Source organism: Somniosus microcephalus, chromosome 11, assembly GCF_052327205.1.
Source record: "Somniosus microcephalus isolate GS21.2 chromosome 11, FLI_Smic_1.0, whole genome shotgun sequence".
NCBI classification, from domain to species: domain Eukaryota; kingdom Metazoa; phylum Chordata; class Chondrichthyes; order Squaliformes; family Somniosidae; genus Somniosus; species Somniosus microcephalus.
The window spans coordinates 91,999,857-92,014,593 of NC_140997.1; the positions used below are offsets into that span (position 1 = coordinate 91,999,857).

The 14,737-nt window shown below is 56.1% G+C and overlaps 1 protein-coding gene across 1 annotated transcript in view; it reads right to left on the reverse strand.

The window, feature by feature from the left end:
* Positions 1-13,557, reverse strand: part of trap1 (TNF receptor-associated protein 1) — a 31,275-nt gene extending 17,718 nt beyond the window's left edge. Inside the window, exons 1-11 of the mRNA XM_086000998.1 lie at positions 13,252-13,557; positions 9,757-9,921; positions 9,191-9,273; positions 8,863-9,003; positions 8,347-8,418; positions 7,279-7,439; positions 6,274-6,383; positions 5,800-5,873; positions 4,828-4,983; positions 3,941-4,061; positions 2,851-2,920 (exon numbers count right to left, since the gene is read on the reverse strand). Of these exons, the coding sequence (XP_085857124.1) occupies positions 2,851-2,920; positions 3,941-4,061; positions 4,828-4,983; positions 5,800-5,873; positions 6,274-6,383; positions 7,279-7,439; positions 8,347-8,418; positions 8,863-9,003; positions 9,191-9,273; positions 9,757-9,921; positions 13,252-13,531 (1,433 nt within the window). The 5' untranslated portion in view covers positions 13,532-13,557. The remainder of the gene's footprint in view (positions 1-2,850; positions 2,921-3,940; positions 4,062-4,827; positions 4,984-5,799; positions 5,874-6,273; positions 6,384-7,278; positions 7,440-8,346; positions 8,419-8,862; positions 9,004-9,190; positions 9,274-9,756; positions 9,922-13,251) is intronic.
* Between the last annotated feature and the right edge of the window lie 1,180 nt (positions 13,558-14,737).

The following is a 14,737-nucleotide window of genomic DNA, read 5'->3' on the forward strand; positions in this document are numbered from 1 at the left end:
CCCATAGTCACTAAATCACGACGTTTCAGCCAAGATGATCAATCCTTTATCGAGGCAGAAATCTCTCGCCTTCTAGCCGACGGTATCATTGAGCCATGTTCATCTTCCTGGCGGGCTCAAGTCGTCGTTGTTAAAAATCCTCTGAAGCAACACAAGAAACGTCTTTGCATCGATTACTCGCAAACTATTAACCAGTATACCGACCTGGATGCCTACCCACTACCAATCATCGATGACATGGTCAATAACCTTGCCAACTACAAAGTATTTTCAACTTTTGATTTAAAAAGCGCATACCATCAAGTACCGTTAAAGGACTCTGACAAAAAGTATTTGGCCTTTGAGGCCAATGGTCGGCTTTATCAGTTTTGTCGCCTTCCATTTGGAGTCACCAATGGGGTGGCCGTCTTTCAATGGGCAATGGATAGCCTAGTCAAACAGGAGAACTTAACGGACACTTTTCCGTATCTGGATAATATCACCATTGCTGGTCATGACCAGAAGGAACATGATGCCAACCTCCAGAAATTTTTTTGACGTTCTCCGTCATCGCAACTTAACCTTAAACGAGTCCAAATCTGTGAAATCAGTACCATCAGTCAACATCCTTGGCTATTGGGTGGGCAACGGTGTCATCAAACCGGATCCGGAGCGACTTCGTCCGCTTCAGGAGCTCCCTCCCCCTATGAATCTCAGCTCTCTTCGTCGGGCACTCGGCATGTTTGCCTATTATGCGAAGTGGATACCCCACTTCTCCAGCCCCTGCTTCACGCAGTCATTTCCGTTGGAGGCAACGGCTATTTCAGCTTTCAACCTCCTCAAACGACAACTGGAAAAAGCCACGCTTCGTTCCAGCGATGAAAATCTTCCTTTCGTGGTCGAGTGCGATGCATCGGAGGTGGCGATCTCGGCTACCTTGAATCAAGGTGGTCGACCCGTGGCATTTCTGTCCAGAACTTTGCAGGGTAGCGAGCTCCATTATCCTCCTGTCGAGAAGGAGGCTACGGCTATCATCGAAGCAGTACATAAATTTCTCGCTCGTCGCCATTTCACACTTATAACCGATCAGCGCTCTGTGGCCTTTATGTTGGATAACCGGAAACGCACTAAGATCAAGAATAACAAAATACAGCTCTGGAGGATGGAATTGGCCGCCTTTGGCTACACCATACATTATCGACCCGGCAAAGAGAATGTAGTCCTGGATACCCTCACCCGTGCATTCTGCTCTTTTATGTCAACTTCGACTCTTGCCGATCTTCATACTGACTTATGCCATCCTGGTGTTACCCGTATGTTGCACTTTGTTCGATCTAAAAATCTCCCATTTTCTACGGAAGATGTGAAAAGAACATGCTCCACCTGTAGAATTTGTGTGGAATTAAAACCGCAATTCTTCCGTCCGTCGGATGGCTCGTTCATACACGCTATGCAGCCACTCAGCATTGACTTTAAAGGGCCATTGCCTTCCTCAACGCAAAACACCTACTTGCTTACTATGGTGGATGAATATTCACGCTTTTCCTTTGCTTTCCCCTGTCCCAATATGCTTACTTCCACAGTGATCAAATGCCTCGATCAAGTTTTTTCCCTTTGCGGGACGGCCAATTTCATCCACTCTGATCGGGGTCCCTCCTTCATGTCAAGCGAACTCAAAAGTTATCTTTCCCAACGGGGAATCGCCACAAGTAAAACGACACCATATCATCCCATCGGTAACGGACAGGTTGAGAGATACAACGCCATCATTTGGATTGCTGTTCATCTTGCACCGAGGTCACGCAACCTACCAGACCAGCAGTGGGAAACTATGCTCCCTGACGCGTTGCATTCCATCAGGTCTCTTCTTTCTACGTCCACCAATGTCACTCCTCACGAGCAATTCTTCAGGTTCCAGCGTCGCTCCACTCATGGGATGTCCATACCGTCATGGTTGGCAGCTCCCAGCCCCTTGCTGCTCCGAAGATTCGTCCGATCTTCCAAAAACGATCCCCACGTCGACGAGGTGGAACTAACGGACGTTAATCCCACTTACGGTACCCTGATGGCTGGCAGCCCACCGTTTCACTCCGAGATCTGGCTCCCTGTCCAACCAGTCCCATGGACCCAACTGGTAGAGGAACCCATGGTAATGATACCGACGCTCTGCGCTCCTTTGAGGATGACGTCCTACCTGGGACATCAAGGGATCTGCCGGCTACTCCACCGGATCAACTCGGGGAGCCGAGCGCTTCCCATGGGATGGCCACCCGAAGACAGGACGCCGGTCAATCCCCGGCTACCAACCAAGATGACGCCATCTCTGCGCCTGTGGGGATCCGCACCCGGAGTCATGATCTCCCCAGTCTTCCGCAGGTCAATCTACCAGTACGGACCAAGCGACCCAGGGAGCAAGACACGGTCTGAGGAGACGTTCTTTCCAGCCACAAGCGAAGATCTAAAAGACTGCGCCTATTTGTGGTCCGCCTAATCCACTAGAAGGAAGTCGTCGGACTTCCAAAACATTCAGGCAGGAAGGATATCATGAATCTTCTCATGACTCGAAGTAACACTGGGCGACCAGCTGGTGGCGCCGTCCAAGGAGTATAAATACTTGGGCGTGTGCCCAGCTTGCTCAGGATGTTTCTATAACCAGGAACTAGTGATGTAACTAGAAATCTCATGGTTTTGAAACAGTTGATTTAAAGCCTTGTTTTATACTCAAACCAAGCGCTCAGTAGTCTTTTTACATCAAGGGGTTCGGGTGGTTTATATATAGAATAACAGATACCCGGGAGTGAGTTTGGGATTTCAGTCTCTCAGCGCCTTATTCTAGCTCCAGGTTCGTTCTAACTCTCTAACCCGGTGTACCTGATGAGGGCACTCTCCTGAAGCAGCTCTCTGCTGAGGTTCAGCGGGATATCCTCACTGTCAACAACACCTGCACCGAGCACAAAACAAATAGAGGAAGTTGTATGAAAAACACATTTAATATAACTGATTATCGGACGACACGGAGTGGAATCAAAGTTTAACCCCTGCAATTGATGCCACGCAGGCAGTGGGGGTTTAGGACACCATAAAACACTTGGTACTTTTCATCCGATAGTTTTACACCACAGGCTGGTGCCAGGATTATTAAAAGGAATAAATGAAAGAAACTAAACCCGCCTGGTGCAATCATCAGAAGGGAGGAAAGTAATCGCAGGCGGCCACGTGACTCTTGCTCAAAGCTCAACTAAAATCTCCTATTGGCAGCGGGGGTCCTGGGACAGGGTAAAGCCCTAGTGAGGGGCCCGGGACAGGGTAAAGCCCCCAAGAGACCCAGAGTTTATCCAGTGAAATGTCTACCTGTCTGGAATCCACACATTGTTGTGATTCCTCCCATGTACAATAGCCTGCTCTCCAAAGGCAGACACATGAAGACCTGACATTTGGGTACTGGAGGCCCAGCCTTGAGGAGACAAAGGGAGAAAATGCAATGGTACGGAAAGGGAGGGAGAGTTAGACATCACTGAACTGTTGCCCCAACAGGTGTACTAGAAGCTCGGACTGCAGTGACCCTGGCAATGGGTCAACGAGGAATCTGATGTCCGACACTCGCAAAACGGTGGCATAGTGGTTAGCACTGTTGCCTCACAGCGCCAGGGACCCGGGTTCGAATCCGGCCTCGGGTGACTGTCTGTGTGGAGTTTGCACATTCTCCCCGTGTTTGCGTGGGTTTCCTCCGGGTGCTCCGGTTTCCTCCCACAGTCCAAAGATGTGCGGGTTAGGTTGATTGGCTATGATAAATTGACCCTTAGTGTTAGGGGGATTAAATACGTGGGGTTACGGGGATAGGGTGGGATATGTGTTGGTGTAGGGGTTACGGGGATCGGGTGGGATATGTGTCAGTGCAGACTCGATGGGCCGAAATGGCCTCTATCTGCACTGTGGGGTTTCTGTGACTTCTGTGACTCACCGCGTAGGAATCGGAGCCACTTCGGCAGGATGTCGCTGGCTTTAGTTTGGATCAACACTTTCCGGCTGTACAGCGCCATACTGGATCCCATCTCCCTGCTCACATCAAACATACTCGGCTTCTGCACAGCCAAAGGAAAGAAAAAACCTCAGCAAACAGTGAAAGGTGCGCACCGCGCCCCCGACCCTTGCGCCCCACACCCCCCTGACCCTTACTACTTCTTGCCAGTTCATTTGGGAGCAATTGAAATCTCCATGATTATTATTCTATGTCTGGTCCTTTATTCCATAAATGAGCCCATAATCCAACCTAACACTCCAGTGCAGTACTGAGGAAGTGCTGCACTGTCGGAGATGCTGTCTTTCGGATGAGACGTTAAAGCGAGACCCCGTCTGCTCTCTGAGGTGGGTGTAAAACATCCCATGACACTATTTTGAGGAAGAGCAGGGGAGCTCTCCCTGGTGTCCTGGCCAATATTTATCCCTCGATCAACATCATTAAAACTGATTACCTGGTCATTGTCTCATTGTTGTTTGTGGGAGCTTGCTGTGCGCAGACTGGCTGCCGTGTTTCCTACATTACAAGTGATTACACTTCAAAAGGTACTTCATTGGCTGTAAAGCGCTTGGAACATCCGGTGGTTGTGAAGGCACTATATAAATGCAAGTCCTTTCTTTCCTTTCATGTTTCCAAGAGACTGGAAGGTGCTGTAATAAACACAACTCTTTCTTGGCTAACCAGCTCTGTACTATTGTTAAATGAAAAGAATACTAACAGAAGTGAAGGGTTGCAGACTGCGAGAGGCATTTGCCATACAGGGGAGGGAATTACTGGCCAGTTTAGAAGTGGAGTTATGAGCTGACCTGGCCCCGACCGGCCACACTCACCATGTCTGGAACGTAGAAGATGCTGCGAATGTTGAGTGGGGCGTCGGTCCGGTAATGGAGCACGTAACGCGGTTTGTCGTAAGCCTTTGCGACGTAGCGGTAGAATTCCTCGTGCTGCCACTCGCTGATCTCCTTCGGATCCATCATCCACAGAGCCTGAAAGACAGAAACTCCACGTTAAGTTACTTCACTGCTCCGTCTCACCGGCTAAATCGGTCAGTCAGGCTGACCCAGCCAGCGATAAATTCCACATTACACCATCCGTTCCATCGAGCTTCAGATCCAAGCCCTGACACTGATGCCTGGGGCATCGCTCAGCACTCCACCCACCCCCGACCCCCTCCAAAATTAACCCCGCCATCAATTACTCACCGATACCAACCCATCAGCTAATCACAGATCACAGAAATCACAGAAACCTCACAGTACAGATAGAGGCCATTTCGGTCCATCGAGCCTGCACCGACACATATCCCACCCGATCCCCGTAACCCCTACACCAACACATATCCCACCCTATCCCCGTAACCCCACGTATTTAATCCCCCTAACACTAAGGGTCCATTTTTATCATGGCCAATCAACCTAACCCCGCACATCTTTGGACTGTGGGAGGAAACCGGAGCACCCGGAGAAAACCCACGCAAACACGGGGAGAATGTGCAAACTCCACACAGACAGTCACCCGAGGCCGGATTCGAACCCGGGTCCCTGGCACTGTGAGGCAACAGTGCTAACCACTATGCCACCGTGCTGCCCTAATCTAGCAGCCATTCCCAGCGCAGTTAATGGTTTCAGCTGAAATCCTCAAGGTTATTGTCACCATGTAATTCACACCCCAGCATCAATTATTCTATCACCTGATTCAACAGCACAAGCCTGCTTCACAAAATCCTCTCCGTGTTTGAAGCAACTTAGTATGGTTTCTATTCAAATTACCACTTGGCAAAAGAGGCTTCTTCATCCACCCACCTGCAGTGTGTTCAATCGGCGCCCATTCAAGTAGATCGGAAAACTGACAAAGTTGCTGTACTTGTTCACCACCTCTGGAATATAAATGGAGTGCAGAGTTAAACCCGTCCACCAGCTTGAACACAGATTGCATGCTGTCATTACAACATAGGCAGGAGCTCACTCAGCACTTTCCTGGACTCATGATCGCTATCAAATCCCCGCCCCCTCCAAAAACATTTCCCTACTCCTCTTTGGATACTCCATCTGGCCAAACTCTCATCATCTTGAAAACCTCTATTAGCTCTTAACCTTCTCAAAGCCGGACATGCTCTGTCTAAATTTACTCACAAAGAAAGGCCACGTGTGCCCGCCAGGCCAACAGAAAGAGAGACATGCCAAGAACATGGGCCAGGAATGACATCGTATGACTCTGAAAACAGCAGCTTTGGGTTTTACGAAGGTTAGGGGTTTGGGTATTTTGTCACCTCTCACCTTTAACCCGATCTTCATTTGCAAACTCCTTGCAATCTTCCTTCAGGTGAATCACGATCTTGGTCCCAGGCCTCACCCCAGTGGCTTCAACAATTTCAAACATCCCAGAGCTGGAGGTACAGAGGCCAGAGAGTCAGGAGCACAGCATCACTACATAACCACTGCTTATAGAACCTCCCGGGCTCCCCTCACTGACCCCCTCCGACCCACCCCTCGCCGACCCCCTCCGACCCACCCCTCGCCGACCCCCCCCCGACCCACCCCTCGCCGACCCCCTCCCTGACACACCTCCGACCCACCCCTCGCCGACCCCCTCCTCGCCAACACCCTCCGACACACCCCTCGCCGACCCCCTCCTCGCCGACACCCTCCGACACCCCCCCTCGCTGACCCCCCCTCCGACCACCCTCGCTGACCCCCCTCCGACCACCCTCGCTGACCCCCTCCGACACCCTCCCGGCTGACTCCCTCCGAATCACCCCTCGCTGACCTCGCTCAGACCCATTCGCTGACCTTCCTCCGACCCCCCTCACTGACCACCTCCGAACCCCCCATCGCTGACCCCTCCGGCCCCCCAATCGCTGACCCCCCCTCCGACACACCCCTCGCTGTCCCCCCTCCGACACACCCCTCGCCGACCCCCTCCGACACACCCCTCGCTGACCCCCTCTGACACACCCCTCGCTGACCCTCCTCCGACACACCCCTCGCTGACCCTCCCCCGACACACCCCTCGCTCAGCCCCTCCAACACCCCCCCCTGACACCCCCTTCACTGACACACCTTCACCACACGGACTGCAGCGGTTCAAGAAGGCGGCTCACCACCACCTTCTCGGGGACAATTCGGGATGGGCAATACATGGGCCCTTGCCAGCGATGACCACATCCCAGGAATATATATATATTTTTTAAAACTGCCTTCCCTGTCTCACCAGCTCCCCTCCCGGCTGGAGATGGCACCCATTGTATTAACTGCAGAGGCGGTAGGACGCAGTCTCCTCACCCGTCAGAGGCCCATCTACATGCAGTGCTGCCCCGCTCCGCGGCCTGTGTGTACACCTCCACTTTATCAGCCACCATGAACACAGAGTAGAATCCAACCCCAAACTGCCCGATGATTCCACCACCAGCCTCTGCCTGGTTTTGCAAGGCCTCCAGGAAAGCCTAGGCTCAATGAGAAAGGAAAGAGAGTTTTTAATTTTAAAAAGGCTCACTTGCCAAGGAGGAAATCGACCAGATATATTAAAAATTTCATATCTAGAATCAAGCAGACAAGCATATCGCCCACATTTTCAATAGTTTCTAGAATGATACAGTGCAGGAGGCCATTCGGCCCATCGTGCCTGTGCCGGCTCTTTGAAAGAGTGCTCCAATTAGTCCTACTCCCTGCTCTTTCCTCCTAGCCCTGCAAATTTCTCCTTTTCAAGTATTTATCCAATTCTCTTTTGAAAGAGATTGAATCTGCTTCCACCACCCTTTCAGGCAGTGCATTCCAGATCACAACAACTCGCTGTGTAAAAAAATGTCTCATCACCCCCTCTTGTTCTTTTGGATATTGAATACGAAAAATGATGCATAATTAATTCAATTTCAATGTAAAGAAGGGCCAGAAGCAGATGAACTCCCTAACCAGCCTATTAGCTGGTTAACCGTACAGAAGCTACAATGTGATGTTCAAAAGCTTAGTCATGACCAGAAAGGCCCCAGATTCAATCGCTGGGCTCTGCTCATGCAGCTGCTCTCAGCAGGGAGAAGTGCCACACTGCCTTTAATGCCCCATGGGCCACGACAGTTGGGAGAAAGCAGCCTGCATTCCTGTTCCCAGTCACTATCCTGTGCACATGCACCTAGGTGACACCAGAGAGAGCAGGACTAGGCCAGACAGTGATGGCCCCTGTGACTGAATAGCAGGCTCGCGAGTGGTCACTTGGGTGAGGTTAGAGGCTGGACAGCGCCTGTGGAACAATACCCAGCCAAGCACAAGTACCTTTGAGAGAGATGAGGAGAACACTGGAGAGGAGGAGGGAGATGGGTCGTGGGAGAGAAAAATTAACCTCCAGGATTTTCCTACCTTAGATCCAGAATGCGCAATGGTTCCCAGATTCTGAATGAGTTCTTCCTTGGTCATCCCTATGCCAGTGTCCTGTGAGGGGAGGAGGTACATTAATACTACTGTTAACAGCAGGGACTTGATGTCAGAATTGCCTTTCTCAGTATTACTCTGCATTAGTAACTGTGTTAGACAGAACCCATCGGGAAAGATCGAGTGCAGCAATCCCATTTCCCACCAGAGGAAACAGTTTCTCTGTATCTACCCTATCAAATCCTTTTAACATTTTAAACACCTCGATTAGATCACTCCTCAACCTTCTAAACTCAAGGGAATATAAGCCAAGTTTATGCAACAAGTCCTCATTAATGTAACCCTTTAAGCCCCAGTATCATTCTGGTGAATCTGAGCTGCACCCCCTCCAAGGCCAATAGATCCTTCCTGAGGTTCAGTGCCCAGAACTCCAGATGGAATCTGACCAAGGCTCTGTACAACTGAAGCATCACTTAAATAAGAGAAAGCAGTGACTGTCCCCACCTGGATGGTTAGGGTTCCCTTCTCCGTATCACTCTTCAGGTGAAGTTCCAGTGGCCCCTGGTCCTGGACATCGCTCACCAGTTTGTGACGGAGCTTCTCAAGGGCATCACTTCCATTGGATATCAGCTCGCGAATAAATACCTAGGAAACATTAGAGAACAAATAACAGGATAATAAAGAAGCATTCACGGTGTGGCAGTACACCGAGACACACAACAGGCCCGAGAACAGAGACAATCTGAATCTACAGCAATAAAACCAGCGAGGCGCTGCTTTTTACTGAATTAATTTTAATCTTAGGAAACAAGGGAGATTCTTCATTTCTTACCTCCTTCTCAGAGTACAAGGACCGTGCAACAATATCCAGAAGCTTTTTCGTCTCTGCCTGAAACTCATACTTGGAAAAAGATCCTGCAAAAAGAGGACAGTATTTAAGAGAAATCAAGAAGTAAACAGATTACAATGCACCACAAGTGGAGAGACTGGAGAAGCTGGGGCTGTTCTCCTTAGAGCAGAGAAGGTTAAAGGAAAATGGTGAGGGGTTTTGATAGCGTAAATAAGGATGAACTGTTGCTACTGTAGGGTGAGTCAGTAACCAGAGGACACAGATTTAAGAATTATTTTTTATGCAGCGAGTTATGTTGATCTGGAATGCCTGAAAGGGTGGTGGCAGCAGATTCAATAGAGAATTGGATATTTATTTGAAAAGGAAAAATTAGTAGGGCTATGAGGAAACAGCAGGACTAACTGGACAGCTCTTTCAAAGAGCCAGCACAGGCACAATGGACCGAATGGCCTCCTTCTGTACAGTATCATTCTATTAAATTACTTTATAAACTACAGAAAGAAAGCATGCGTGTTTTGTAACTCCAAGGAGATGTCTGCTCCACCTACCTTCCCAATTCTCGGAGTCAGTGATGATGTTATGTAACGACGACTCCTCCTGATTTTGTACTGTCTGCGTGCTGTAAGGGCGCCAGGAGAGAGAACTAGTGGTAGGGACACGACCCTGGTGGTGACTCAAAAAGATGGCACATGGGAGCTTGAAAGTCGCTCTTTCTACAAAAATGACCAGCAACGAGATGTCAGCAAAATAAGGAATTTCTATTTACGGAGAAATCTCAATTAAGTTCCTGTTACAGAAGGAACAAATTCTAACTTGATTTTCCCTCCCCTCACCCAGTCTGATCGCTTAGCTCTCCAATCTTGGCTGCTGTATGCAACAAGGTCCTACATTAAAGGAGTAATGCTGCGTTGCTGCTAATCCTGATCACATTTCATCCAACTACATCTAAATTCAGTTCTAATAATTAAAGTTATCAATGCTCATTGCTCTCCCCATTCTTCCCCCTCCCTATCCTTGCCCTCGCCTTCTCTCCAAGCCTTGCCATCTCTCTCACAACCAGCCCGACCCCCAGTGCCCTCTCACCCTCCCGTGCCCTCATACCCTCACTCTCCCGTGCCCCCTCATCCTCCCATGAACTCGCACCCTCCCGTGCCCTCACACCCCCTCATCCTCCCGTGCCCTCGTACCCTCACCCTCCCGTGCCTTCACCGTCCCGTGCCCTCGTATGCCCTCACCGTCCCGTGCCCTTGTACCCCCTCACCGACCTGTGCCCGCTCACCCTCCCATGCCCCCTCAAACCCTCACCCTCCCGTGCCCTTGCACCCTCCTGTGCCCGCGTACCCTCTCACCCCCTCACCCTCCCATGCCCTCATAACCGCGCAGCCTCCCATGCCCTCGTACCCTCACATGCCCCTCACCCTCCTGTGCCCGCGCAGCCTCCCATGCCCTCGTACCCTCACATGCCCCTCACCCTCCTGTGCCCGTGCAGCCTCCCATGCCCTCGTACCCTCACATGCCCCTCACCCTCCTGTGCCCGCGCAGCCTCCCATGCCCTCGTACCCTCACATGCCCCTCACCCTCCTGTGCCCGCGCAGCCTCCCATGCCCTCGAACCCTCACATGCCCCTCACCCTCCTGTGCCCGCGCAGCCTCCCATGCCCTCGTCCCCTCACCCTCCTGTGCCCGCGCAGCCTCCCATGCCCTCGTCCCCTCACGCCCCTGCCCGCGCAGCCTCCCATGCCCTCGTCCCCTCACGCCCCTGCCCGCGTAGCCTCCCATGCCCGCGTAGCCTCCCATGCCCTCGTCCCCTCACGCCCCTGCCCGCGCAGCCTCCCATGCCCTCGTACCCTCACGCCCCTGCCCGCGCAGCCTCCCATGCCCTCGTACCCTCACGCCCCTGCCCGCGCAGCCTCCCATGCCCTCGTACCCTCACGCCCCTGCCCGCGCAGCCTCCCATGCCCTCGTACCCTCACGCCCCTGCCCGCGCAGCCTCCCATGCCCTCGTATCCTCACGCCCCTGCCCGCGCAGGCTCCCATGCCCTCGTACCCTCACGCCCCTGCCCGCGCAGCCTCCCATGCCCTCGTATCCTCACGCCCCTGCCCGCGCAGGCTCCCATGCCCTCGTACCCTAACGCCCCTGCCCGCGCAGCCTCCCATGCCCTCGTATCCTCACGCCCCTGCCCGCGCAGGCTCCCATGCCCTCGTACCCTAACGCCCCTGCCCGCGCAGCCTCCCATGCCCTCGTACCCTCACGCCCCTGCCCGCGCAGCCTCCCATACCCTCGTACCCTCAAGCCCCTGCCCCCGGAACGGCCCCCGCCCTCGTACCCTCACGCCCCCGTAACGGCCCCCGCCCTCGTACCCTCACGCCCCCGCCCCCTCACGCCCCCGCCCTCCCACCGCCCCCGTAACACCCCCGCCCTCCCACCGCCCCCGCCCCCCCACCGCCCCCGCAACGCCCCCGCCCTCCCACCGCCCCCGCCCTCCAACCGCCCCCCCACCGCCCCCGCCCTCCCACCGCCCCCGCAACGTCCCCGCCCTCCCACCGCCCCCGCAACGCCCCCGCCCTCCCACAGCCCCCGCAACGCCCCCGCCCTCCCACAGCCCCCGCAACGCCCCCGCCCTCCCACAGCCTCCGCAACGCCCCCGGCCCTCCCACAGCCCCCGCAACGCCCCCGCCCTCCCACAGCCCCGCCCCCGCAACGCCCCCGCCCTCCCACAGCCCCCGCAACGCCCCTGCCCTCCCACAGCCCCCGCCCCCGCAACGCCCCCGCCCTCCCACAGCCCCCGCCCCCGCAACGCCCCCGCCCTCCCACAGCCCCCGCAACGCCCCCGCCCTCCCACAGCCCCCGCAACGCCCCCGCCCTCCCACAGCCCCCGCCCCCGCAACGCCCCCGCCCTCCCACAGCCCCCGCCCTCCCACAGCCCCTGCAACGCCCCCGCCCCCGCCCTCCCACAGCCCCTGCCCCCGCAACGCCCCCGCTCTCCCACAGCCCCTGCCCCCGCAACGCCCCCGCCCTCCCACAGCCCCTGCCCCCGCAACGCCCCCGCCCTCCCACAGCCCCCGCAACGCCCCCGCCCTCCCACAGCCCCTGCCCCCGCAACGCCCCCGCCCTCCCACAGCCCCTGCCCCCGCTACGCCCCCGCCCTCCCACAGCCCCTGCCCCCGCCCTCCCACAGCCCCTGCCCCCGCAACGCCCCCGCCCTCCCACAGCCCCTGCCCCCGCAACGCCCCCGCCCTCCCACAGCCCCTGCCCCCGCAACGCCCCCGCCCTCCCACAGCCCCTGCCCCCGCAACGCCCCCGCCCTCCCACAGCCCCTGCCCCCGCAACGCCCCCGCCCTCCCACAGCCCCCGCAACGCCCCCGCCCTCCCACAGCCCCCGCAACGCCCCCGCCCTCCCACAGCCCCCGCAACGCCCCCGCCCTCCCACAGCCCCCGCAACGCCCCCGCCCTCCCACAGCCCCCGCAACGCCCCCGCCCTCCCACAGCCCCCGTAACGCCCCCGCCCTCCCACAGCCCCCGTAACGCCCCCGCCCTCCCACAGCCCCCGTAACACCCCCGCCCTCCCACAGCCCCTGCCCCCATAACTTCTCTTCTTCTTAGGCAGTTCCTCGGAACCGAGGATGACTTGCTTCCACGTTAAAAATGAGTTCGCAGGTGACTGATTAGTCCAATGTGGGACCTACAGTGTCTGTCACAGGTGGGGCAGACGGTGGTTGAAGGGGCAGGTGGGTGGGGTGCTTGGGTTGACCTGCGCTCCTTGTGCTGCCTGCACTTGGCTTCCGCTTGCTCCCGGCGAAGAGACTCGAGGTGTTTGGCGCCTTCCCGGATGCTTCTCCTCCACTTTCTTTGGTCTTGGGCCAGGGATTCCCAGGTGTAGGTGGGGATGTTACACTTTTTCAAGGAGGCTTTGAGGGTGTCCTCCCTCAGCTCCTGCCCCTTGGTGCTCTCTCACCTCTCCATACCCCCCACCCCATGTCCTCGCACTTGCCCTTGACCACCTCACATCCTTGTAGCCTTCCCCTTCCTCCCTGTCCCCTCACCCGGTCGTGCGCTGCTCCCCAACCCCCGGGTGACGGCCTGCGATGCCCCGGCTCTGGGTGCGCGAGCGGCCTGCGATGCCCCGGCTCTGGGTGCGCGAGCGGCCTGCGATGCCCCGGCTCTGGGTGCGCGAGCGGCCTGCGATGCCCCGGCTCTGGGTGCGCGAGCGGCCTGCGATGCCCCGGCTCTGGGTGCGCGAGCGGCCTGCGATACCCCGGCTCTGGGCGCGCGGGCCGCCTGCTGCAGGGCCCGGAGGAACACGGTGCCGCCGCTCTGCGCCATGTTGTCGCGCCTGTGACGTCAGGGCGTGTGGGGTCTTCCCAGCGTGGCGGCGCCGCGGCCCCGTTCCGCTCCTGATTGCAACTGGAAACCAGAGGAAAAAACACAAAAAACAATCAACTTCCCTCAATCTCACTGAGAGAAAAAGTTAATTTAGTCGGAGCAGAGCAGGGTGAGAGCCCTAAATTAATTTAAAGACAAATTATAGAGAAGACTGATTGAAGGCCCTTAGCCCTCATTTTTTAACACTAGCAGGAGTGCCCGGCGGTGCCGAGGGTTTTTTGAGGGGGAGTGAGAGACTGGGGGGGGAGTGAGAGACCGGAGGGGGGAGTGAGAGACCGGGGGGGGAGGAGGAGTGAGAGACCGGGGGGAGTGAGAGACCGGGGGGGGGGGAGTGAGAGACCGGGGGGGGGGGGGGGGAGTGAGAGACCGGGGGGGGGGGGGGCAGTGAGAGACCGGGGGGGGGGGCAGTGAGAGACCGGGGGGGGGGGCAGTGAGAGACCGGGGGGGGGGGGGGGGCAGTGAGAGACCGGGGGGGGGGGGGCAGTGAGAGACCGAGGGGTGATCTCCGCCTTCTTAAGAACTGGCGCCCGGTCTCCCTCCTCAGCACGGATTACAAAATCTTTGCCAGGGCCATGTCCGTTCGCCTTGGCGCCATGCTGGCCCACATGATCCACCCCGACCAGTCCTAAACAGTCCCGGGCCGGACCATTCACGATAACATCCATCTGGTCCGGGACCTGGTCCACCATTCCCAGAGGGCTGGTCTGTCGGTCGCCTTCCTTTCCTTGGATCAGGAGAAGGCGTTCGACAGGGTGGATCACGAGTATCTTTTCGGGACTCTGCGCGCATTCGGTTTCGGGACGCATTTTGTCGCCCGGATCCGACTTCTGTACGCTGCCGCGGAGTGTCTGATTAAAGTTAACGGGTCCTTGACGGCGCCCCTTCGCTTCGGGAGGGGGGTGCGTCAGGGATGCCCCATGTCCGGCCAGCTATATGCCATTTGCGTGGAGCCTTTCCTGTGCCTCTTGCGGAAGAGGTTGGCGGGACTGGCTCTGCAAGGGCCGGGCGTGGAGGTGGTCCTCTCGGCTTACGCCGATGACGTGCTCCTCATGGTCACGGATCCCGTTGACTTGCGGAGGATGCGGGAATGCCAGCAGATTTACTCGGACGCATCCTCCGCCAGGATCAACTGGGGGAAATGTTCTG